General features: G+C 33.5%; 1 protein-coding gene across 5 annotated transcripts in view; it reads right to left on the bottom strand.

Moving 5' to 3' along the window:
• Positions 1–7,638: 7,638 nt before the first annotated feature.
• DACH1 (dachshund family transcription factor 1) overlaps positions 7,639–24,922 on the bottom strand; it is a gene marked incomplete at both ends in the record, with an annotated part of 411,700 nt that continues 394,416 nt past the window's right edge. For all 5 annotated transcript variants that reach the window (XM_081214579.1, XM_081214577.1, XM_081214578.1 and 2 more), the window contains one exon: positions 7,639–7,676. In XM_081214579.1, coding sequence (XP_081070705.1) covers positions 7,639–7,676 — 38 coding nt within the window. The remainder of the gene's footprint in view (positions 7,677–24,922) is intronic.

Raw genomic sequence — 24,922 nt, forward strand, 5'->3', positions numbered from 1 at the left:
ATAAAGTTGGTAGGTGATATCAATGTTTATTTCCCGGTTTTGACACTATACTCTATTTATGCAAAATGTTATCCTTGAAGAAAATGTGTGAAGTGTATATGGGATGCCTCTTTGTTATTTCTTATAACTGCATTTAGTCTATAATTATCTCCAAAATATTAAAGGTAATTTTTGATAAATTAATCAATAGATGAATAAAATGGATACCACCTTCCAAGGTAAGATGCAAGGTCATCATGCAGAGCTTGCAAATAGCTATCTGAAAACTACTTTTGTGGCCTCAGCTGTCCATACACCTACAGATTGTAAAAGAGATAAAAGATATGGGGTAAAGAATTGTGGTAAACAGATTGTTGTTGTTGAGGGCTGTGGCTTATTCCAGGTCCAATCCACTCCAATCACCCATAGGAGGTGACAGGTGTCTGTCTCTCATCTAAAATCTAAAGAGACCTCAGGAGGACCACTCAGAGGATCTGAGGTTATTGGACACAGAGGACCAGTGTCTATCTCAGGCTGGAATTTCACCTGGTAGAAATGTGTGTCTGGCTCACTGTTCTGACGAAGGTACAAGGAGGGTTGGCTGCATTTGGAACAATGCTCCAATATTAGAGGTGCTTGTTGGGGTAAAGAATACCTAAGTGCTTACTATGGATACATGTGGTACAGATGCAAGAATGAGCAGAAGACCCCTGGGCCTAACACTGAATACTCAGCAGATAAAAGAGGACTCCTAAGTAACCTACCAAAATAGATGTACATTTGGCTACACTGAGGCAACTGCAGGTGAAAAATTCCCCAGGGATGAGGCGGTGTCCCCAAAACCTAGAGATAGCTTTAAATACTTGTCAAATCTGGATGTTAAAGTATCATTTATGTTAGTCAATTAAGAATTTTCTACCACCCCCATCTTGACTCTTCTCCCCTAAAAATACATTGTTCTGTTAGATGATTTGCCTGTTGGTTTCTTGATCAGATTCTCCATTCTTGACCAGTTCTGTTGACATTGCTGGGAACTTCATTTTCCAAGAACTTTCCCATTTTCATTTAGACCCTGTTGTGTACCTATTATCTCATAGTAGCTATCTGTGGGAAAAGTGAAAGCAAAGCATGTAAAGCATATACTAAGAAGCATCAAAATTTATTAATGGAAGGAACCAAAAGACATTCATCATAAATGAACTGAGGCACGTAACAACCAGATGGACTTAAAAAAAAAGATCCATCTCAATCGGAGACTCTTTTCCTTTGTAAATCTAAAAAGATGAGTTAGTAAAAAAGGACTGACTGGTATCAACATCAGCTCCCCACACTTGAGGTAGAGGTAGAAGTTAACAATGGGATTTCTAAAACACAAATGTTGGTGGGGGAGGGATAAATTAGGAGTTTGGGATTAACATATACACACTACTGTATATATAAAATAGATAATCAACAAGGACCTACTGTATAGCACAGGGAACTCTACTCAATGTTCTGTAATAACCTAAATGGGAAAAGGATCTGAAAAAGAATGGATATATGTATATGTATAACTGAATCACTTTGCTGCATACCTGAAATTAACACATTGTAAATCAACTATATTCCAATATAAAATAAAAATTAAATTAAAAAAATAAAAAGAATGTTAACAACTTAATAGTTACCATTTCAGTTTCTACATTAAAAAAATCAGTTTGAAATATATTATTGGATGTGAGTACACCCAATAAGTAGAAAATAGAGATGCATTGTGCTAGAGATGTATCAACCAACTTATCCTAATCTGTAGTAGTAGACAAAGTTTGGCACACAATTAGCATTGTTGAAAGAGCAGCCAAAGTGACTAAGAGAGGTGGAAACTACTAGCAAAGTTATCTTAAAGTTCTTGATGAATTACCCTAAAATATTTACTTTTTATCTGGGCGCTAATCTTGCTACAGTGTTGAATTCCATTTTGATTTATCTGTATTCTTGTAGAGCATATATATTGATAACAGCACTTTCAATGGTCGCTCCAGGTATAACGTCTATATACAAAACTTATCACAAGTCTACTTGTATTGATTGACATTTTACCAGTTCAAATAAAGCATAGAAACATTACCTCCTTTCACATGTAATTTCCCAATTACAAATTAATTGTCTTAAATATTCCTCTCCTCCACATTGAGAATTACACCACACTGTGTCAATTTTTTCTCCCACAAACCTGGAGTCTCTCCAATGGGAAGGGCTTAGGACAGCTTCTCGAAAACTAGATTCTAGGCATGAAAACTCAAGGGGTTCTCCCCAAATGGTATGGACTGTGAAAAATGTTTGGATTGAGGTCATTCAGAGGGAAGAAGCTTCAGTAATGATTGAAATAGAATTTTTACCTCCCTGTGTGGTTAGTTCTAAGGTCATATTAATCAACAATTTTATCTAGAAAAAATAATGTGACTTCTATTAAATCTGATTGGGAGGTTTGTAAATTCATATTCAATTCAGAATTAGGTTCACAATGTTAGAATTACTTTCTAAAAATATATGAATTATTGTATAGATTTTATGTAATTTTTATGATTTTAAAGAACTAATAGTTGGCTTTTATAGTGTCTGCACAGCTCACAATGGCCCCCACTCACTCCAGCTACCCCCCTTACCCCACAACAGAAGGCCCACGAGTCATTTTCTATGTAATACTTGCCATCCTCCCAGACAGTGGTCCTCAACTTTAGCTGCTCATTAGAATCACCCTAGGAACTTAAAAATCCTGATGCCACAGCCCCAATCCCCAGAGATTCAAATTTAATTGGACACAGTAGTTTCTAAAATTCCTCAGATTCATCTATTTGTCGTTCCAAGCTACCTTACTGCCATGTGCTCTGGCTCCAGACCATTAGAACTCAGGGATTCTGACTTAAGACAAGAGAGAGAAAATGAATGGTTCACTTCGGTGGGTGGGGTCTTGTGCTCCTGAATAATAGAGGAACCAAGAGGACCACATATGTCTGCAATGAGAAGAGAAAGAAGCAGAGTCACTGAGAGAAGCAGAAAGATGAAAGTTAAAGAGGAACCCTGGTCCCTGGGGGTTGGTTGCAATCCTTGCTTGAGGTCCCATGTGCACCCCTCTGTCTTCCTAACCAATTCATTTTGCTCTTTAGACCTGCAGGAATTCGTTTTGTTACAGCCAACCAAAGGAATCCTTAGAGATGCAATATTTCAAGCCAAAATCTCTAGCTCATTAACCTATAAATGTAATTGATGCTGCCACTACAAATGTCACTCATTACCTAACACACTCATTTGGCATTTAGGAATTTATGCTCTGTGGTTGAATCCTTTTAGGCCATTACTTGCCCTAGCCACATAGATGCTGGATGATAAGAATTGAATATTTTATCTCTATGCTCAATAATCTGAATATTAGGAATTTATTTTTGTTGACGATTTTTGCAAACAGGCTACTTATTTAAAACAAAGTTTGTGAGCCTTGGTAAGAAGAGTGATGTGACTGAAATACATGAAAAATAACATGAAAATAATAACTAGTATGGTGTTTTACTAGGGGAAAATGTATCCATCCCCTTTCTCCATCTCTACAGAATTGTCTGACCCCCAAACTGTCTTATATTAGTCACTAGAAGGTGAAGGTACAAAATGGGTCACTAGATTGTTACCACTTAGTAGGAAGGCGTCTAAGCCAATGCCCTCTTAATACTAGCTCTATACCCATGACAGTCTAGAAAATGCTGAATCTTCTCTTGCTGAAAGTAAGACTTCCTATTCCAACAAAATTATAAGCTCCTCTGGGAATACAGCTATCTTTTCATTCACTACAACATTTAGCACAGTGCTTTGTGCAGAATAGGCTTTATTAATGAATCTGTTTAAAGGAATAAATGAGGTTTGGTTCAGCTTTTATATACCAGTTGTACATATGAAAGATAAATGTTAGCACCAAGCCTACACATGAGGAAAAGTGATATATATATACAATGCCATTTACAATAATATTTTAATTCTATTAACATCCCTACTTCCCATATGTAAAAATGCAATACACGTAACTTTTATTTATAATTTACTCTCCTCTAGTAATAAATAACTTTTGTTCATATTGTAAATTTGCTAATGCCAATGAAAACACATGGGGAGAAACCTTAAATCATCACCAAATGCCACTAACATCCAGAGGCTGTATGATGTTCTAGTACAAGTCTTAACTGACAAAAACATATGAGGACAGAAGACAAAAATGTGTTTGTAATGGTCACATAAACATTTGAGGTTTTATTAGGGATAAATCATAATTTGTTAATGCATTGAAATAATCTCTTTAGACAGAAAAAAATTCATTTTCCATTCTTTTGGGAATGTTTAGAGAATTCACAGAGATAGTAAACCAATATTTCTTTGAGTGCTGCATTTTGGATTGGTTAAAATATTTATATATTATTAAAGGCTATAGGAATTGCCAAGTTTCTAAAGGCATTTTTTTCCAATGATAGAGACTGAAAGCAAAACACTGAGTTAGAATTACAAATCTACACTCTTATAGATATGGGAATAATATATTTTGTTCCATCAACATGTCTACTTTACATTATTCAGCGCAAAGCTTTGTGAAATAAGAATCATGGGAATATAAGAATATAAAGGAAAAAGGTACAAATAACAGCTTCATAAACTGAGAAATGTACATAAATAAATCATGTATATGTGGGCAGTTTGCTTAGCTGGCAAGAAACAAAATATGGAAAATCTGCTTGTTAAACAATAACTACAGAGTGTGCTTTTATGATGTTTTTCACCACAGTAATTCATATTAGAGATAGAAGCAGTTGCATGTTAAATAAAATCATTGAGCATTGCTGCCTTCACATAGTAAAGAGCTGACTTATGTTGTTTTGAGATGCCCCCCATTAGAAAGTGAATATTCCTTTAATGCTCTGCATTTCACAAAATTTAATAAAGAAGAACTGTAAATAAAGTCACAGGGAGATTTCAGACAGTTTTATTAGGAGATTGTTGAAAAGAAAAAGAAAATTAAATACAATAACAGTAAACGTGGTTCTCACATTGAAACCAGGCTCAAAGAACTAGGCTACCATAGAAAAATTTCCAATTCTTGCATTATGATGTAAAAACAGATTTTTGTACAGATTTTGTACAACAAAATTCGTAATAACCTTTTATCATTTTTAGAAAACTTTAAATATATAGATAAAAATAGACAATTTTCATAGGTCCTACATGAAGATGAGGATGTTCTGTTCCAAGGGCTTGCATAGAGCGCAAATGTGGTTATAATATAGAACAACCAGACATTAATAATTTTAGGATTACAAAAGCATGGAAACCATAAAATGGGCACAATTTTACTTGTTTAAACCAAAAAACAAATTTTAAACCAACCTGTATAACTAATAAAGGGGAAAACAACTTAAGTTACAGACTTAAAATAACATTTCATGACTTGCAATATTTACAACATGTTAGTAAGATTCTCTCTTAGCATATAGCTGATAGCTTTTTTCTCTAATCCTTGCTAAAACTTCCTTTTATAGCGAACCAAACACTAAAACATTCTCAAAGGTCTGGAAAGTATGTATTTTAAAACTATTTAACCTACTTAACAGGTGACTCTATGCAAGAAACGGAGCAATGGCTGATTTTACTACTTATGGAAGTTGTAGGCTTTTAAAAAAACTTTCAAAAATGTATGATTCAAAAGCTTGCCACAAGTTCCTCTGATTTTAAGTGTTGTAATCCTTTAAAGACTGCATACAGGGAAAAACAAGAGATACATACAACAAGGAATAGAATCTCTTGTGCTCAAATAACAAAAGAAGGTTATGGAAGAACTATGCTTAGAAAACCAAGTTTCTACAAAGCATTTACTAACAGTGTTTTAAATAAAAATATTGCTCCCTTTTAAGCAAGCTAAAAATAGGAACTGTATATATAACCTTTTTATTGCATTAAAAATGGTCTTAACTGGTTAATAGCGAGCTACACAAAAGAAATATGTTCCAGTATTGCAAGGAAGACCTAAAAAACTATAGAAGCTTAGTGCCAGTGTATCTATAATGTTAATTTCTTTTCAAATCATCAATACCCAATGAGAACTATCTTTAAACATGTTTAAGCTAGTTTTCTTGGTCATTTAAGATTTTGCTATTTATGGTAATAAATAATGCTATGATCATAAAATTGTAAGATGACAGCAAAATCATAAAATGTCCAGCAACTATACTGATTCACGTATCAGTCTTTAAAGGTGTAACTCCAAATATGTAAAAACAAAGAGAAGGTAACTTCAGCATGTAATAAGCACTGTTCGCAGCTTGACTTCCAGTTATCTGCACAAAAGTGAAAACACATACTGTAACTTTCAAAAAGACAGTGAAAATAACACGTAGGCACCCTTCCCTCTGACCAGGGTGGGAAGCACAACACAGTTTAACTTTATCACTCAGCGCTACATGGTATTGGACTGATACATCAAGGATCAAGGGTTTGTTAGGTTCTGTCTTTCAGCAACATTAACATAATATGACATTAACATATAAAAATATTTCTGGTGTTTTGATTTACTGTTCAGCCACAATCCATTCTCAATAGTGCAGTTTGGGGCACTAACTAGGGTTCAATATACAAATAAAAGTGGCTGACACAGAGTTCTGATGTCACCAGATGCTTAAGATCTCATTCATTAATACTGTGACTCCAGACAAATATTTACATGCCTGCATGCGTTAAAACCAGAAAGGTGTCTTTCTGACCAACAGGGTGACAAAACGTATTTTCTAATATTTTCATTTTCCTAAACTCTAGTATACTACTGCATACATAATACCTTCCTTGTATGTTTTATGTTTATATACTGTACATGTGACCAACAGTTTGAAGAAGAAGCATAATGATCATTTTAAATTCTATATACCACTACCAGTTTGGAATGAAAACATGTTACGTTGATATATTTTTAAGGAAAAAAGACCTCCGGTGAAACTTTTTGGCTTATCTCCAATGCTTCTTTTCAGGTATGCAAAATGTTATTTCATGGGGTTGTTGTCAATATCCATTTGTTGGTCTTTTGGAAAGTACATGAACAAAAATCTTCAGGAGAAAACCCACAATTAGAAAGTTTAAAATAGAATGTAACAGAATATTACTCTTTGATTTATTGATGTTTTAGGAATCCTCTATGTCCCCTACAAGTTCATTTCCAAGTGTTCTTGCTGGTTTCTGGAGGACATGATTCTGTATGTCTGGGTGACCAGTGCTACAAGCGTCCCTTGATGTGCTCAGATACAGAATTTTCAGAAGAGGAAAATGGTTCATTCCATTAAAAAACAAAGCTAGGTCTTACTGAGACCTGCCTTTGACTCCATATACAAGTGTCCAGCAGCAAAGTTGCAATTATTAACTGTAAGAAGTTTGATACTTGTACATTTACAAACATTCTCAGGTCTCTGGTATGAACCACAGGTGAAAATCAATGAAGGAAACTTTTTTTTTTGTAGAATACTTAAACTTTTAAAGAACATTAATACACAAAATTGAGGAAGTTCCCTTAAAAGGACTTTATTTTTTTCCCGAACTTTCCAATGACGAATGTCTGACTGCAAAGTTCTTTACTATAACATGGACTTCTTCAACAGGAAAGATTCAGTACATGACAGTAGTTTTCAAATACAGTCTTCCATCTAAAAATGAACAACAAACAATAATTACTTATATGACATCTGGGGGACAAATGTGAATATAAAAACTACGTAGCCTGATATAAAATTTGTGGGTTTTATTCTATCTTCACTTATTTAAGAAGTAACATTTTTCACATATTCTCAACGTTAATTTCATAGTTACATTGAATTTAAGTGACTGCAAAGAATACAACGTTTCTAGTTCTCATAAATATATATTTGCTATTTTGATATCAGTACGGAGCACTCAGAAAATAGATAAGAGTGTGTGTATGTGTTTTACTGATATGCAAAGCTAGTTGATTTCTGTTGAATGACAATTACTTCCTCTAAGCTTGCAGAACCAAAATTCTTTGAATGCACTCAGATATATCTCCATCAGGATAGACTGAGCTCCCATCTTACTTCTTAGAGGTGTTGTTAAATATACCGTGTAATGTAACTGTTGTGCACATTTGTTGCTATTTATGTGAAAGCCACTTGGGTTATTTCATCAATATCAATGAACTATAGCCTTTGCACCTTGAAGTGAGATTAAATGAACAATTAAATATTAATATATTACTCAGCTTTTACCTATTGAGAAACACACAGCTATGTGAAAAAGAAAAGTAAATCAAATCTTCAATAAAACCACTTGAATGAAGCAAAAATAAGGAATTAAAAATCCAGAGGACAAACAAAACCAAACATAAGCCTATTCCCCAAATGTAACACTCTCCCAACTCTCCACTTTGTGGTGTGGTCTAAACCTTGGAAATATTTATACAAAATATGTTTAAATTTCACATTTTAATATCTACAGTAGAAGGTAATCGGAAAAGTAAAGTTTTCCAAAGAAATTTTTAAATGCATATTGCATTGTAAATGTTTGCAAAATGTCTGATAGCTTCAAGAATTAAAGCATAAGGAAATAGAAATAGCCTACAGTAAATTTAGGAAATAGAGAGTCTAAATATTTGCAGATTTCACCTTCAACGATAAGCTAATTGAGTGCTTATACATAATCTGTGGTAGATACAGTAATTAGTAAGGAGCTTAAGCCCGATGTTAAACTATTTTTCTACTTCACAGAAATATTGGTGTGCCTAAGTTTTATGTTCCTACAACATGTTTTAGCTTAGCCTAGTTTGTATAGTTGGACTTTTACTTCCAGGATGTTATGGAATGCTGTTTGGCTTATTAATGTAGTCTAAGCACCCAGTATATGTTCAATAAAATGTGTTTGAATGAACGAATGAATGAATAAATCAGATATAGTTTTCATGTGATTTATACAAAGTAGATAAATAAACCTAATAAACTAATATTATAAAAATAAACTGAAACTTTTCTTTCATATTCTTAGTATCATGTGGCTAAAAACTGGACCTTTTAAAAGATAATTTTGATCTTAATGTTTTTACTAAGAAAAGCAACTAAATTGTTTTAAAATTTAGTCATAGAAATAACCAAAGAAGTAGAACACTGATGCTTTAAACCAAAATTTTCTAATTTTTGTCCTTATTTAATGTATCCCTACTTCTCTCTCCTCCCAATTATCTCAGTATTTCTATCATGTATTCACTTAAGTTGAGGATATCATTCTCACTCTTATTTTTTTTTTTTAAATAGACAACGTTTCCTAGGATTAGACGGGGGGAGAGAAACATTCTCAATTTCCCCCAAATTCAAATTTTATTCAGTGAAGTCCTTCAAAATACCTGTGGAAAAGAAATTATTTTCTGAAAATTAACATTTAAGTCTATGGAGTTTTAAAAAAATCTTTGTACATTAAAGAAAAAAAAATTATGTGAATTCCCTGGTGGTCCAGTGTTTAGAGCTCCTCGCTTCCACTGATGGGGGCCCAGGTTCGATCCCTGGTAAGCAGAACTAAGATTCCACAAGCCACAGGGCATGGCCAAAAAAAAAAAAATGTTTGTTAAAGAAAAAAATTAAAGTCTTGAAAAATTGTTTTCTAATCTTCTGTGATGTCTATAGCATATTAAGTAGAAGGAATGTAGTAGCAAAGAATGGATATATAGAAATCATTCATTAAGTATGAATCATTGTTTTCAAAGGTCCACTAGCCAAATTCTTCACCCAAGTGCTATATAATTTGCTACTGACTTTCTTCTCTAACCTTATACGTTACCCCTCTCCCTCAGTCAGTGACCCTGGCTCTCCTTTACATAGAATGGTGTGTCATTCTACATATGGCACACCAAGCTCTGCACTGCTTTGGAGTATTCAGGCCTGTTATTCCTTCTAGATGCCTCAAGATAAGTACCTCCTCCTTCCCCGCTTACACTGATGCTCCCATCTATTAAACATCTCTATATAGAGTCTCCTATTTACTCTCCAACACAAGCACCCTAAGAATTAACTCCATAGCACTTTTTCTCACTTTGAAGTTACGTATGGGGAGCTTCTTACATGGCGAGACCCACGAAAGCAGCAGCCATATTTCTTTCCCCATCAGTATCAGAAGGAGAATGCTTCAGCATGATGCTTGCCTTAAAAGTTTTAATGCAGTCTCAAATGTTAAACTTTCAGAGAAATCAATTACTTATGCTTACATATTAAAAATAATTCCCTTTAGCATGTTAGGAATTTTAAAGTCTGTCTGAAACTAAATTTTAAAATACAAATATATTAATTAAAATTATAGCATGAATAATTATTTTATAAGATCCTTTAGATCATATACAAAGCATGTTTATAAAAATTATATACATTGTATTTATGTGCTCAGTACTTGATCTACTATAATAATCTACTTTTAATAAATGTCTCTTTAAATTTTTGACTAATGTTCCTAACAGATGGACAAAAGCATCAAGCATTAAGGATGCCAGCTATAAAATAGATCCCAACTGCTATAGTTAAGGCATTTCCATGATTAAATAATATTTAGACATCAGAGATTATCTGCCTTAGAATTACCTGGAAACAGAAACATACCAGGCATAGACTGACCCTACAGAGTAACTCCATTTCCCTTTGTCTATGGAGCCTAACTTTCAAGGCAATTCTACCATATAATTTTGTCATCTTTATTAAAAACATAGTTATGGATAATTCAAAGTCTGTAGGAAAAAAGGTTTAAAGTAATTTTATGTTGGTCCAGAGAAGTTATATTGGCCCGCCCACCCGCAGCAAATAATCACATATGAATGTACCCAGAGAGCTACCAGCAGGCTTCTGAGTTATGGGACTGTAGGTTTATCTCAGGCTTCTGATAACAAACCACCGGAGAGCAAGCTGAATGGCAAGGGTGCTAGGAAGAATACATGGGCCCATAATTCAAACTGTGCCATGTTTTTTTATGTTATGTAATAATGGTGCCAATAATCTTTCCTTCCCCTACTCTTCAAACAGCAGGCAAAGTGATGGAGCCCTAGAGAAAGCCCTGTAAAAACAAGTACAGGATGGATATTATTGGAATCCCTGAGTATTTTCATGGCTAAGACTTCATTATTCAGAGGTGTGTTGTTTGCATCTGGAAACTCAGAGGCTTATTCATGTTTTGTTTTAATGGTTGCCCTTTGTGCATTACACTTCCTTTCTAACTAGATAATCTCACACCTATTCACCATTTCCTATATTGTCTTTATTTCTGCATTTGTTGGTCACAGAAAAATATGTTTTCCTGATGCTGAGCAGGGTTTGTGAAACAATCATTCCTTGATATCTCAAATGGATGAGAACTTTTTTAAGATGATGTAAATTGGCAATAAAGGCAATAATGATTATCAACAGTATAGCTAATATTTTCTGAGCACCTATTGTGTTCAGGGCACTTTATAGGTTTTAAATATAAACTTCTCAACAACTCAACAAAATAGGTATTCTTAGTGCCTTTTACAAATAGGATATTAAGGCTCAAAAAGGTTAAGTTACCTTGTACATTTTCAAAAAGCTAGTAAATGGAAGTGCAGTGATTAGATATTTGTGTGAACCCAAATCTATTCTGTTATGTCACTTCCTCTAACAAGCAATTGCAAGATCACTGGAGGAAATACCCTGTCTCTGATTTGCAGAGGTAAGGGACTGACTCTTGGACACCTTGGTACCATCAGTCTCCTTGCTTTGTGAATCTATTCCTCACCAGTTTCTCAGAAAACAGAGGTTTCCTTTTAGTATGCAGAGCCTCAACTGAACAACTTGAAATCAGAACTGAAATTCTTATAGTTTTGTTTATAGAGAAACTACCTTCCGTTGACACAATGATTATTTGCTTTCGTAAGGGAGGTTGATATGACAAAAATCATCAAGTGACACTTTGTGCATGGGAGTACTTAATTAAAAAAGTCTCTTCTAATTAAAAGCATGTGGGAGTAGGCACTGAGTGAAACTATTTAGATTACAAATTCCTAATAGTTCCAGAGTTCCAGACTTCATTGTGATTTGATGTTTACAGCTCTAATTTGGTGTATAAGAAAGTATCTAGATCACTGAATAGTTTATTGCAGGTGTGAATTTTTGTATGCTGCTTACTGTTATTATGCAGATTTGGATCTAGAGAGGAGTTAAAGAAAAAAATTTAAACTCCTGATAAAAATGAGTCTCAGGTTTTAACATTAAAGTTGAAATCTTCAACTCAGACCATTAAATATAAAGATTCTATCTGCTATTTGTTAGCTGTGTATGAGGAGGGAGAAATGGAGAATGTCACAAAATTTCCAGTTCTGTTTTGTGTTCGTGAATTAAGTTTGCTCTGTTTTAAATTTAATTTTTATTTTATATTAGAATATAGTTGATTTTCAATGTTGTGTTAGTTTCAGGTGTACAGCAAAGTGATTCAGTTATACGTATACACTGATTTAACGTTTTTGCAGCTATTGTTATATGTAGTTATTTGTAACATCTAATGCTTATAGACAGATATATAATTTAGCTTTTATTCCATATATAAAACTAAAGTATTGAATAGCTTGATCATTTACTTTAAAAAAATAATGATGTTTGTTCAATAACAATCACAATATATGATGAGATTTTATATTAGAAGATGGCATACAAATTGGAATAATTTCAAATTACTTGACACCAGAAATCCAATGTTTTCATTGTATGAAAACTAAGTGGAATCATTAACAAAGGAGTATGTTACTGAAAAGTATTACTCAGTAGGCAAATAGGTATATATTCCAGTTCTGAATAGAACTCCCTTGCAAAAACATCCACAAGGATCTACTTGTCTTTAGCACAAAGGGCTTAATAAATTACATTTCCTGTTAGAAAGTAGTTTAATTTAAAATGGCATCTATTTGTTCAAAACTTATATCCAGACACCTGTAATCTAATGAAGTTTGCTGCTTTCACAAAACAATTGCATGTGCCCATATCTCACTCCTCCAGAGCTGAGGAAAATACGAACATTACAGAGGGCAAACATATAAGATCATACATCTAGAAAGTTTAATATTTACTTAAATAATATTAGGTCAATATGAAACATAGTAACCCTGATCTTCTCTCAGCAGAATGTCTTAATCATATAAAGTAAGGGAAACCAAAACAACTGATGAAAACAAATGTTAGTGATTCATGTGATATTTGATAAGACAACGAAAGGAAGTCAAAATAAAAGCAAACAAACAGGAACAGATGGGAAGGATCTCTGTCAAGCCATAACCCTTCTTCTAAAACCCCTAAAGGAAGAAGCTAATTAAAGAAAATATTGTTTCTTGCTTTTTTTATAATTTTATATTTAGAGTAAGAACATTCTGCTACTGATGAGGCAAAGAAACAGAGACACAAAGTCTACATTTAACATGAGAAATATTTTAAGAGAGATTGATGTTCAGCACAAGCTCTTTTACAAGAGAAGACTGGGTAAATATCATTTCTTCTCATGAAATGCAGATAATAACAGTATCAGCGATTTCCAGAAGTTATACTCAAGGTTATGTTCAAATATAATGAAAAAGTAAAAACTGAAAAAGTTGCAACAGATTTTGAATTTTAGGTATTTCACGGTAATAGCTGCAGAACCTGAGGCTCACAGAGCTGGGTCAAAGTGAGAGAGGACTGAATCCCAGATCCCTTTTGAATGCTTTCTCTATAAACACCTAGTGCCATTCTAGAGAGTGGGCACGGACTATGTGTAAGAAGGCACATCAACTAGCGTATTCTGTCTATACAAGCCAAACATACTAGTACAAGCAGTAGATAATGGATTACTTAGTAGACCAACGTGGCCCAGCTCATTTGAAATCAGAGTAGATAATATGTTTATTACAAGGCTAGTATGAAGTAAAGCTCTTGACTGCAGCTAATACTGCAAACAAAAATAGTTTTATAATTGAGAACTGCTTTTAAATATTTTTCAGTTTTCTTCAAAGAAGAAAGTGCATGAGAGAACCTAGTCTAGTTTAAAACATGTCTGAGAACAGAGGATTATCTAAAGTTATGATATATAGGTTAAAAGGTAACCACATTTTTAGACAAAAACAATGAAAGTGAATCCCTGTCCTTTACATGTGAAGAAACTTTGTATTAGACTCTAGGTAAGCACACTAATAGGGGAGAGACCTGAACTTTGACAATTTGACAAATTGGAGCAGGTGGAACTAGACTTTCGTTCTTGGGGAGCTAGAAGGAATCATCACTGGGCAGCCTGATCTAATCACGCATTCTTTTTAAATGGGAAACTAAACAGACAAACCAGTAATGAAAGCTGAGCTGAAGAATGTGGAGAGAAGGCATTTGAAGATGTACAGATGGCTATGGTTAATCTTAGCCAGCTTGGAGTTATTTCACCAACTCCAGCCCTGGGCAAAGTACATTTTCCAAATGGCTAGATCAGTTTAAAGTATCTCAGCTCTCCTGGGAAGTGACATTCTTGTTGTCAGTATCTTAAAGAGTCACTTTGCCTGAACTTCAGGCTCAACTATGATGTTGATGCTCTCTGTGGGCAAAGAGGAATTTACTACCAAAGGTTAAGATAATTTTGGTTTAGTGGGTATTAAAGATCTTTTATTCTGTAACTCAAGGATCTTCCCCAATTGGAGTAGAAATCTAGACCCTGTCGTTCTATGAACTGATATCTATTTATGAACTTAATGTTCTTAAAACCATATCTCCATGATTACAACCAAGCAAATTTGATTTTTAAAACATCATCATCATCAACTATCTACTGCTTGTCTATTTAACGGGGAACAGGCAAGTCTATACTTCATGTTACAAAATTAGCTCTCTGACAAAATGTTTTAGTTGTGAACGATCAGCCTATGCTCATGCAGATAGGGTTTGGATCCCATACATTGTATTACTAGGACCTAAGTGTTGTTACAACACTTGTCATAGGATCCAAACTCTTGTCCTCTCCTAAGTTGTTTTCACTATGCCAATACTTATACAGCTTTGCTATCCTAGAGAAATTGATTAAAGTCTAGCTATAATCTCTTTAAGAGTAGGTAACATACCATATGACTTTGTGTGTTTCTAGCACCTTGAACATTGCCTGGAAGCTGGCAAGTGCTCAATAAATACATACAGAAGGAACTATCAAAGTAACATTACAAAATGAGGGGAAGATGGATATTATGTGCCTTTGGATATTATACCTTGAAAAGAACACAACGTCACTTGGGTAGTATACTGGCTTAGAATACACAACCTGAGTCTAATCATGAGGAAACATCAAATGCAAAATGAGAAACATTCTCTTAAGACTGTTTTTTTCAAAAATGTCAAGTTTACAATTTTTTAAAAGGCCAAGGAAATGCACAAGATCAAAAAGACTAAAGAGAAATTACAACTTAATATAATGTGATCCTAATTTGGATTCAGGAAGGCTATAAATGCTATAAAGGACATGATTGGGTCAAATGACAAAATTAGAATTTCAATGTCAGTTTGAATAAAAGTACTGTGTCAATGAAATATTTACTGGGCTGATATATATGCTGTGTTTATGTATAAGATAACATCCTTATTTTTAATAAGTACCCTGTGAAATACGTATGGGTAAATATAACAGGTAAAGAACCATGATTTATACATCTCACTCTCAAATACTTCAGAAAATACTACGCAGATAGAGAAAATTATAAAGCACATGGAACAAAACATTAACAATAAATGAATCATCATAAAATGCATATGAGAGTTTTAATACTTTTGAACGTTTCTATAAGTACAACTTTTTCAAATGTAAATTTAAAAAACAGTTTGCCTAAGTGAAATGAAATTTTAATACATCACCAATATCAGGTATTTATTCATAACTAGTTGAAGATTTATGCTGTCCACTATCCACATACAATTTTTCACTGATTATATGGGAAGTATTCTCATGGTAAATATGTTTTGTGCTTAGGAGCAAGGTTTTGAAAAGTCCTATTCAAGTATTAGATAGTAAGATGATGCTTAGTGATTTTCTTAATATAGTTCTTCAGAAAAACCAGGTTCAGGTTCATGAAACTTACTGGACTGAGGGTATGCATATAAGCTGGATTCTGGTCTATTGGTCCATTATGTTTGAATAGTAAATTTACAATTGTAAAGTTTATGAAGTCTACCTAACTGTATTACTTGTTAGTGAGGGCTGTGTATGCTAATGTGCACTTGTTGGTATAAAGAAACTATTGTTCTGTTTGGCTGTTTGAAGAACAGGTTATCTTTTAAAAGTTTATGAAAAACAAAAACAAAAAGCAGAACACAGACGTTGCTAAAGTTTTGTTTTGCTTCTGTAAATAAAGAAAAATTATATTGCTGCTAGGTCTGCTATGGTAAAGTATTTTTGTGTGTGTGTTCTAATCAAGTATTCATTAGTAAGAAGTGAGAATCCATGAGAGAGGTTAATGTACCATCAAGTGAGAATGGGGTACTTTGCACTTAGGTTACCTTGTCCTGATTGAAAGGTGAGACCTCCCCACTTCAGCAAAGAGAAGCACAATGGAATCTCTTATGACTTTCTCCATTCTTCTATTCATTTCTGGGAGAACAAAGGCTAAGACACAGGGATGGAAGGAAATCATTTGAGGGTATATCTGAACCTTAGTGATGATGGAAAAATTGTCTACTATGCTTAATAAAAATGGAGCATAAAAAAGTGATGCTTTATTTGATAAAAATAAGGTACTGCAAAGAAGAGAAACAAGGATCTTTCAAATCAAGCATCTGTATCCTTTAGAACTGCAAGCAACAAGCAAAATCTGCAGTGAATAACTGGAGTTTTCAGAAAAAATGTATGTGTTATCTCTAGAGAACAAACCAAAGGTGGCAATTAGAAGGGCAGTTCTTATCAGAGTCTAGTTATTTTCTTTTAAGTTTGGCAGACAAAATCATCTTTCTTTTAAAAGTTTAGCATTTTTATGTTTCTCTATTTTTTATAGCATGACTAATACAGTAATTTTAATAAAATTATATTTGTTTAGAGAAGTAATTGTGAATGAATAAAGTTCTAAATATCTAGAGCTTGATTTAACATTTATACAATGCTGAACCAAAATGCTGGTCTAGTGCTAAACTTAACAAATGTCAAACATCAATGAAAGCTCTCAAATGTTTTCAGTAAGTATGAGAATTGTTTTTAACTAAAGAAATGGTACTTTTGTGGGGAATAGCTTTTCTTTACATCTCATCCAATGGAATCAAGTATTTAAACCACATGTGGGTGAGAACACTAACATGCTATACAAGAACTCTTAAATATGATAGTTCTCTGTGCAGTAAACTCCAAAACTAATATATAAGGGATCAGTTCAGAGATGTACAGAGACAGATTAAACAGACAGATTATCAAACAGACAACAAAGTGTGTTGACAGAATTATCATACCTAAAGAAAGAATATGAGAATCAGTTGAGTGTTTGTCAAACAGAGTTGATCAGGCAAGTTTTGGCAAATGCCCATTAAAGCATGAACCAGGGATAAGGTTTCCATCAAAGACTGATGTGGACATCTGGTCTACCTTTACATACATTCCTGAGCTTATAAAATATTTGAATTATATAATACTCATTGGTCCGATCCCATTCTAACCAGGTAACTTGACAATTTTATTTTTTGCATAGCTCTCTATGGTAGGAATCCTCTAAGATGGCTAACAATGCCCCCTGCTACCTGGCAGTCACATCCTTGTGAGACAACTCTCCCCTTTAAGTGTGGGCTTTATCTAGTGACTTGCTTCTAATGAAGAGAATATGGCAAAAGCGATGAAAAGTCACTTCCAAGATGAGATTATAAAAAACTGTGACTTTCTGCTGGCAGACACTCTTTCTCTGGATCTTTTCACTTGCTTGATCAGATGAAGTATGTTACCATGTGCTGAGTTGCCCTAGGAAGGGTCCACGTGACAAGGAACTGATGATGACTTCTGGCTAATAGCCAGCAAGGACCTGGGACCCTCAGTACAAAACCCTTGAGGACATGAGGCATGCCAGCAGCCATATGACTGAGCTTGGAAGTAGAGCCTGACTCAGTTGAGTCTAGAGATGACTGCAGCCCCTGCCAAACCTTTTTTGCAGCCTGAGAGTGACCCCGAAGCATAGGACCCAGCTAAGCTACTCCCAGATTCCTCACATACAGAAACTGTGAGATAATAAATGATGTAAACCATGAAGTTTCAAAGTAGTTTGTTGTGCCACAATATATAATAAATACTCCTTCTTTTATAAGAAAGATGTGCTGGTCAATGTCACAGGTAAATATTTCAGTTCTTGTGACTTACAGTGTTTTAGTATATCTTAGTTTGCTTTCTTTTAGAACACAGAAAAGATTGATAACCCAACGCTGCATCTTGTGGAACTCACCAAGCCACATGCTGCCTTGTGAGTGCTCCTGGAAGTCTGCCTGCATTTCACAGAAACAGCAAAACCAAGTTGCATAATTCCCAGTACAATATTTCTTGTCTTACTATATCAAAATAAATTTTAAAAACCTCTCTGGTTTGCTACTAATGGAATAAGTTATTTTAAATCACAGAATATTTATTTTCACAATTGTAAAGGATTTGTTTTGCCCTTTTAAAAATATATTTTTTTGTGGAAGTGGAAGTTATTTGTATTACCTTAGGGTACTTTGATTCTATCGGGAATAAAACATAGATATTCCTTACAGATTGATGATTTTATTTCATGATATATGGTGACCTTCTCAGAATTAAAGACAGTAACTTTCAGTAGTCTAACCCTTATATTAAACTTGTTTCAGAATAATGACTGTATCAAATCACTTGATCCAGTGTGACAGAAGTAACCATCCTAGGAAATATTATAGCTCCATACTGCTGGAATTGTGACCATTTAATGAGCTATCAAAAAAGAAAAGAAAGAGAAGGAAAACAAATTCTACACCTCTCTATTAAAGCCACCTGGAAATCAGGCAATCTTTGTAATGTTTTTCAGAATCTTTGGTTCAGTAGTGGTGACTGGCTAAGTTCAGTTTTGGTTAAACTGGTGTCTTGCAATATTTGAAGCAATATTATTATACTGCATGTTTTCCAAGGAAACAAACATAATTCTTTGCAAATCGATCAGGAAAATATCAACAAAACAGCCACAAACAATAATAAATGTAAGACACTAAATGCTTTCTAAAATGGAAAGTAATGAAAAAAAGACAAAATGTGCTATCACAAAAATATGCAATGCTAATAGACAATTTGGCATTTTATAACTTTTCTGTCTCTGTATACACAAAGAATTTCAGGAAGCATCTGAACACTCTAGACTTACTTACAATTTATGTTTAAGTTCCAATCAGTTTTCAGTATATATTAAATCCCATGAGATTGCCAAATTTCTTTAATACAATTTCAAAAAATAAACACAAAAATTCTACAAATAAACATCTTAAGTATAATAAATGTGCATATATTTAGAGGGAAGATAAATGTCAATATATGTATGTTTCATGCCCACTTTGAAATTCTGCCCTGGGTCATTGTAATATAGGCCACTATTTCCATTAAAATTAGTAGCTTGTGGCTGTGGTTACTGTCAGTATTGCCTTATTCTCCCATCGCTAGCAATTGTGACATGAATAAATTAAGTTATATCACCATGTAGATCATTATATCCTGAATTAAGGTTAGATTTCAAGAAACATTATGAAATTAAGGAACTCATCTAGGATTATGTCAAAACTACTTTATAATAAAATCTTTATTTTCCTACCATAGGGACTATACACTACTCTTAATTTCAGGGCTATTTCTCAGTTGCACTTGGACAATACCAAATTGTTCAACCAGGAATGCTTATTTTACCTTAATAACCCTGATTCATTTCAGTTGGACTTCAGTTCCATCTCTTTTTAAGGTAACTTACTTGTACAGTATAAAAATATTAAGTTGTAAGTCTTGGATAATAAACCTTGCCTTTTCTCATTAAATCTGTTTTTTTTTTTTTTTTTTTTTTGCCGTACGCAGGCCTGTCACTGCTGTGGCCTCTCCCGCTGCGGAGTACAGGCTCCAGACGCGCAGGCCCAGTGGCCACGGCCCACGGGCCCAGACGCTCCGCGGCATGCGGGATCCTCCCTGACAGAGGCACGAACCCACGTCCCCTGCATCGGAAGGCGGACCCTCAACCACTGCGCCACCAGGGAAGCCCCTCTCATCCAGTCTTTGATAGATAGCATCATGGTGTCTGAATGAGGAGTTCACTGCTTTATCAGGCTTCTTTAACAGGTCCTGTTCTTTAGGAGTTCAGCACTCAGATGAGGATTCTCTAAATGCTGTAACTCTAACCAGACTCTTGATGACTCTATTACCAAATGCCTTATGTACTGAAAAATCATGGTGCTCGTAAAGCTTAAAATAAGACTAGTATTCTTTTGGCAGATCACAAACTTGTTGTGGTAATTCAGAACACTATTAGATGAGCACTTTTTCTTTACTTACCAAGTCTAAAAAAATGTGTAATTTTTACTTTCCCTTCATCTAAATAAGAGTGCATTATACTGTTCAAATGATTGCAAAGAATATCAATGCATTAGAGGGAAAAGCTAACAATGAGAGTAAATGATTGCTGCATTTTTTTATGACTCTATTCAATGTAGTTTGATTACTTGAAAGGACTGGTATCCAACATACTGCCATACAAAACAATATCATGAAAAATACATGTCTCTTAATGCAAAGTTGAACTGACAGTTTGTCATAGGTAAAATCTGCAGAATCAACAAAGATGCAAAATAACTAAGTCAAAATATGAATTATCTAATATACCACTATGTATTTTTATCATTCTTTATTCTAATTTTATGTATATAATATAGAACTGTAAATTTTTTGGTTCCAGTTTTATTACACTCACTTTAATGGACAAAATTCAATGCTGAGTAATCCATCCTTTCTAACTGCCGTAAAAAAAGCTACATTGTTTTCTCTATTTAAAAAAATATGTATTAGGTTATTCATTACAAATAAGGATGGTGCAAAGTGAGAGAAATCTGTTAACTCATAACCATTTGAACATACTTTGCTTCCCAATGTTGCATTTGTTACTTATCATAATCTTTTCTTGGGGTGGAGGGAGGGTGGCTTGATACTCTGGCCTTTTCAGAAGAATGACAACATCAACATTATGAAAAAAGATTCTATATTTTCTACATAAGACTTTAATGGTGCCCAAAGCTATCTCTCTTGTCTAGACTTTACATTGAAATCGCCTCACATTCAAGTGCCTGCTCTATGTCTACCTAGATGGGTACTCTTCAACTCTTATCTAAAAGCCCAGTTGTCATATCAAAACAAGTAGCAAGAAGGCAAACTCATCATCCTGTACTCTAGCCTGAATCTCTTTCCCAGATTATCTATTTCAAATTACCAACCACTATTTTCTAAGCCCTGCAGTTTGATTCCCCTTGTATTTCAAATGCACCTTCCTATTTATTTTTTGCCCACCACCATAATTTGGATCTTCATTACTTCATTTGTGAATACATTACATTCTTCATTTCACTCTTTATCAACTCCTCCTATACAATGTTTATATTGTATTTAGGATTTAGTATATTTATTTCAGATGTAAAACAAGGGGAACCAGGTTTCCATTTTAATAAATATTATTTAGGACTCTGTTTAAAGCCATACTCATAAGCGGTCATAATATTTATTTCTCTTGTTTGCAAAAATTATATAAAATATGTCAATAATGTGGCTTCTCAGAGATTTAGACTTACATATGTAGACTTAAATGAATCTTCTCCAATCATGCAGTTGGAATTAATTGCTTTGTTTGTGTTCCGAAAGTATTTTGTTTACACTTCAGAAGCAGTAGATCAAAGTGTTATTCATTAAAAGAGAACAATACATCTTTTATAGCTTTTGAGAAAAAAATCAAGTTTTCTAAATTTCAGATTTAATCTATTAAATTAACTTTATGCCTTGGAACATGTATGTTCCCAATAGTATACTAGTGAGTTCTTATAAACAAAAAATCTAAAAATGAATTACACTGGAAAAACTTCAAAGTTTGGCTACCTAAAATGTTTATAGAGTATGTTAGTTTTTAAATAAAGAAAATGTAGACACATGATATAGCCATATTTTAATATGTTAAAATTATTCCTGTTTCATATAAAAATTTAAATGTATAAATATTTCATATTTTTATATAAGTAAAATTTGACTTATAGTTCCTACCATCCCTGAACAATGCCTTGACACCCACAGCTTTATCAATAGGAATTAACTCAATATGTATTTTATTAGAATTATTTATGTTTCTCTGTATCTCATGAGAGTATGAATTATTTAGAAAAGATTCCATGTCCTTTGCATTTTTTCTGGCCCCAGCACTTCAGTATTAAGCATTTGTTAAAATGAATTAGTTACAGCAGATTATATGTTAAAAAACTCAAAAACTACACTAGTATTAAAGTTAAGTGCTAGTTTAACTTTTTAGTCAAAGATATCAGTTTTAAAGCAAGACATTGTTTAACTTTAATGCAGGGCTTTTGGAGTCTGCAAAATACTAAACATGGACTTTGAAAATCCAAGAAGATATATATATTTTTTTAAAACGACACTCATTTTTCACAGGAAACCATTTAAAAATTTGGTTCTCGCCAAATGTTCATGAGATGATTCTCAGACGAGGACACTGATAGCAGTCTGGAAGGTATGTTGGAAAAGCATGATTATCTATGTTTTTCCATTCCACACTGTAGTGAAGATTTTACAGTAATTGAAATGAGGTGTTAAAGTTAGAGTAGTTTCAAAGAGAGAGCAGATGAAAAATACTTAATTGAAAGTAATGAGAACAGAAATTTTAAGGTTTTATTACAACTTAAATTCATGGTTTTGGCATTTCTAGAATTTTCCTTCATGAGATATCTTTACATTCTGTATTTATTAACCTAACCATATGAAAATGTAGACCTTCAGTTAATGTTTAGAGAGGGAGAAGACAAAAACTACAGTAAAGAAGAAGCTAAAATTAAAAGTAAGCAGAAAAATGTGAAAAACAATATTTTATTATGTTTGTCACACCGCTAACTTGTTTTATTGAGAAATCATAAATGCTGCCAATAGTAAAAAGCAATAAAAGTCATTATTTTCAAGTCTCTAAACAAACAGTCACTGATCCATTAAACATTGCTAAAATTGCATGCATACTTGTTCCCTAATACTTCATGTAAAAGCACCACTTCAAGTGTTAAAATATATAAAGCCCATAGATTTGGAATGATGAGATAAAAAATTACTCCTTTGTTGACTATAAATTTTTAACATTAAGAAAATATTTGGAAAGGTTTTTTGCATTCCTTTGTTTTGGAAAAATAACATGCAAAGGAGCCAACTGAGTTGTGATAATTCACAGCTTTTTTATGTGAATTGTTACATTTAAATAAATGCTTGTGTTCTAATTTTCTCACAAAGGAAGAGAATTGCATTTTGAAATGCTATTGAAAACAAGGAACCCAAGAACTGCTTTTGAAATCAAAGTGGGCAGTTAGTCCACAATTTTTATGTGACTTCACTAAAACAAAACAACCCCCCAAAAATCTAGCTATACTGAAATGTAAGTATATAAACTTCCTAAAAATATTCACCTAATTTTTGTATGTTTATTTACAATCACTCAAGCATTAATTTTCATAACATTTTAATTTCATAACATTTTCACCATATAGATCAATGCTATCAGTACTTTTGGAATTAGTCGGTCAAGATTTTTGTTGTGGATGTGCAATTATGAGATGAGAGAATGTGGAAACTAAGTTAAATATTATTCCCATCGTTGGACCAAAACAAAGTTTGCTCTGTTGTTAACAAGATAGCTCATATTCCTTAGTGCTTTTACTTCTTTTGAATGGATCATTTGTTGTGGTGGGAGCCATGGTTTACTGATGACCAATCCCACGTCCTCGATTTGGACTTGACATGGGTAACTTTGTGAGAGCCAGTAAGGAGGTTTCTGTCTAGCCTGCACTAAAATCAGTTCAATGCAATGGAGCCACCTTGCCCTAATTTGCTATATTAATAGATGTAACAAGGAACTGTAAGTCACTAATCGAAGTTTGCCTGCATTTTAACTCATTGTAAGGCTACAATAAACTATCTACAAATAGTGGGATAATATGATATGAAAAAACAGTTTCTTACAGTCACATTTTGATTCTGCTGCTGATAAACCTTGGAAGATTACTGTAAATATATCACACATCTCAATAAGGTTCCACCTGGGAAAGCTATGAAGAATTATAAGAAATTTACTATTCTAAAAGACCATAAGCATATGAGTGCCATGCCATTAACATTTTTCTTTTTATCTACCACATTTACTTCACTCTTTTCATTTACTGAAACTTGGATATGTTAACCAAGATTGGTTCTGAATTCCTAGGGAAATATAAGCCAAGGAGCTACATTATATAATTAACCAAACCTTTAAATTAAATGACCTTCTGCATTTATTTAAATGCATCTGATTCTAATAATTTAAGAAGTAAAATTAGAATCTATAAAACAAAAAATTTCACATTTTTAATCCTTTGCAATAATCAAACCACTAAAGTCCCTGATAAAATGGAATAAATCTGAATTGTACACATTTGAAAAAATGATATGGGCAGGTGGACCTCAAAATTCTATCTCAAAAGTATGTCTGAATTCAAAGCAGTTAGGGGAAGTCATTGCATTTACTCTAAAAAGCTTGGAGAGCTGTTCTCTTTACTAGTGATTTATTGTTATTTTCAATTTGGATTACATATTGACAATCTGATATATTATGAGTTTTTTTATTGAGAGAACTTTTTTTCTGTCTTACTATTATCAGAGAACATAAATGAACATTTATCGT

This window comes from Mesoplodon bidens, assembly GCF_964165515.1.
Source record: "Mesoplodon bidens genome assembly, chromosome: 17".
Lineage (NCBI taxonomy): Eukaryota > Metazoa > Chordata > Mammalia > Artiodactyla > Ziphiidae > Mesoplodon > Mesoplodon bidens.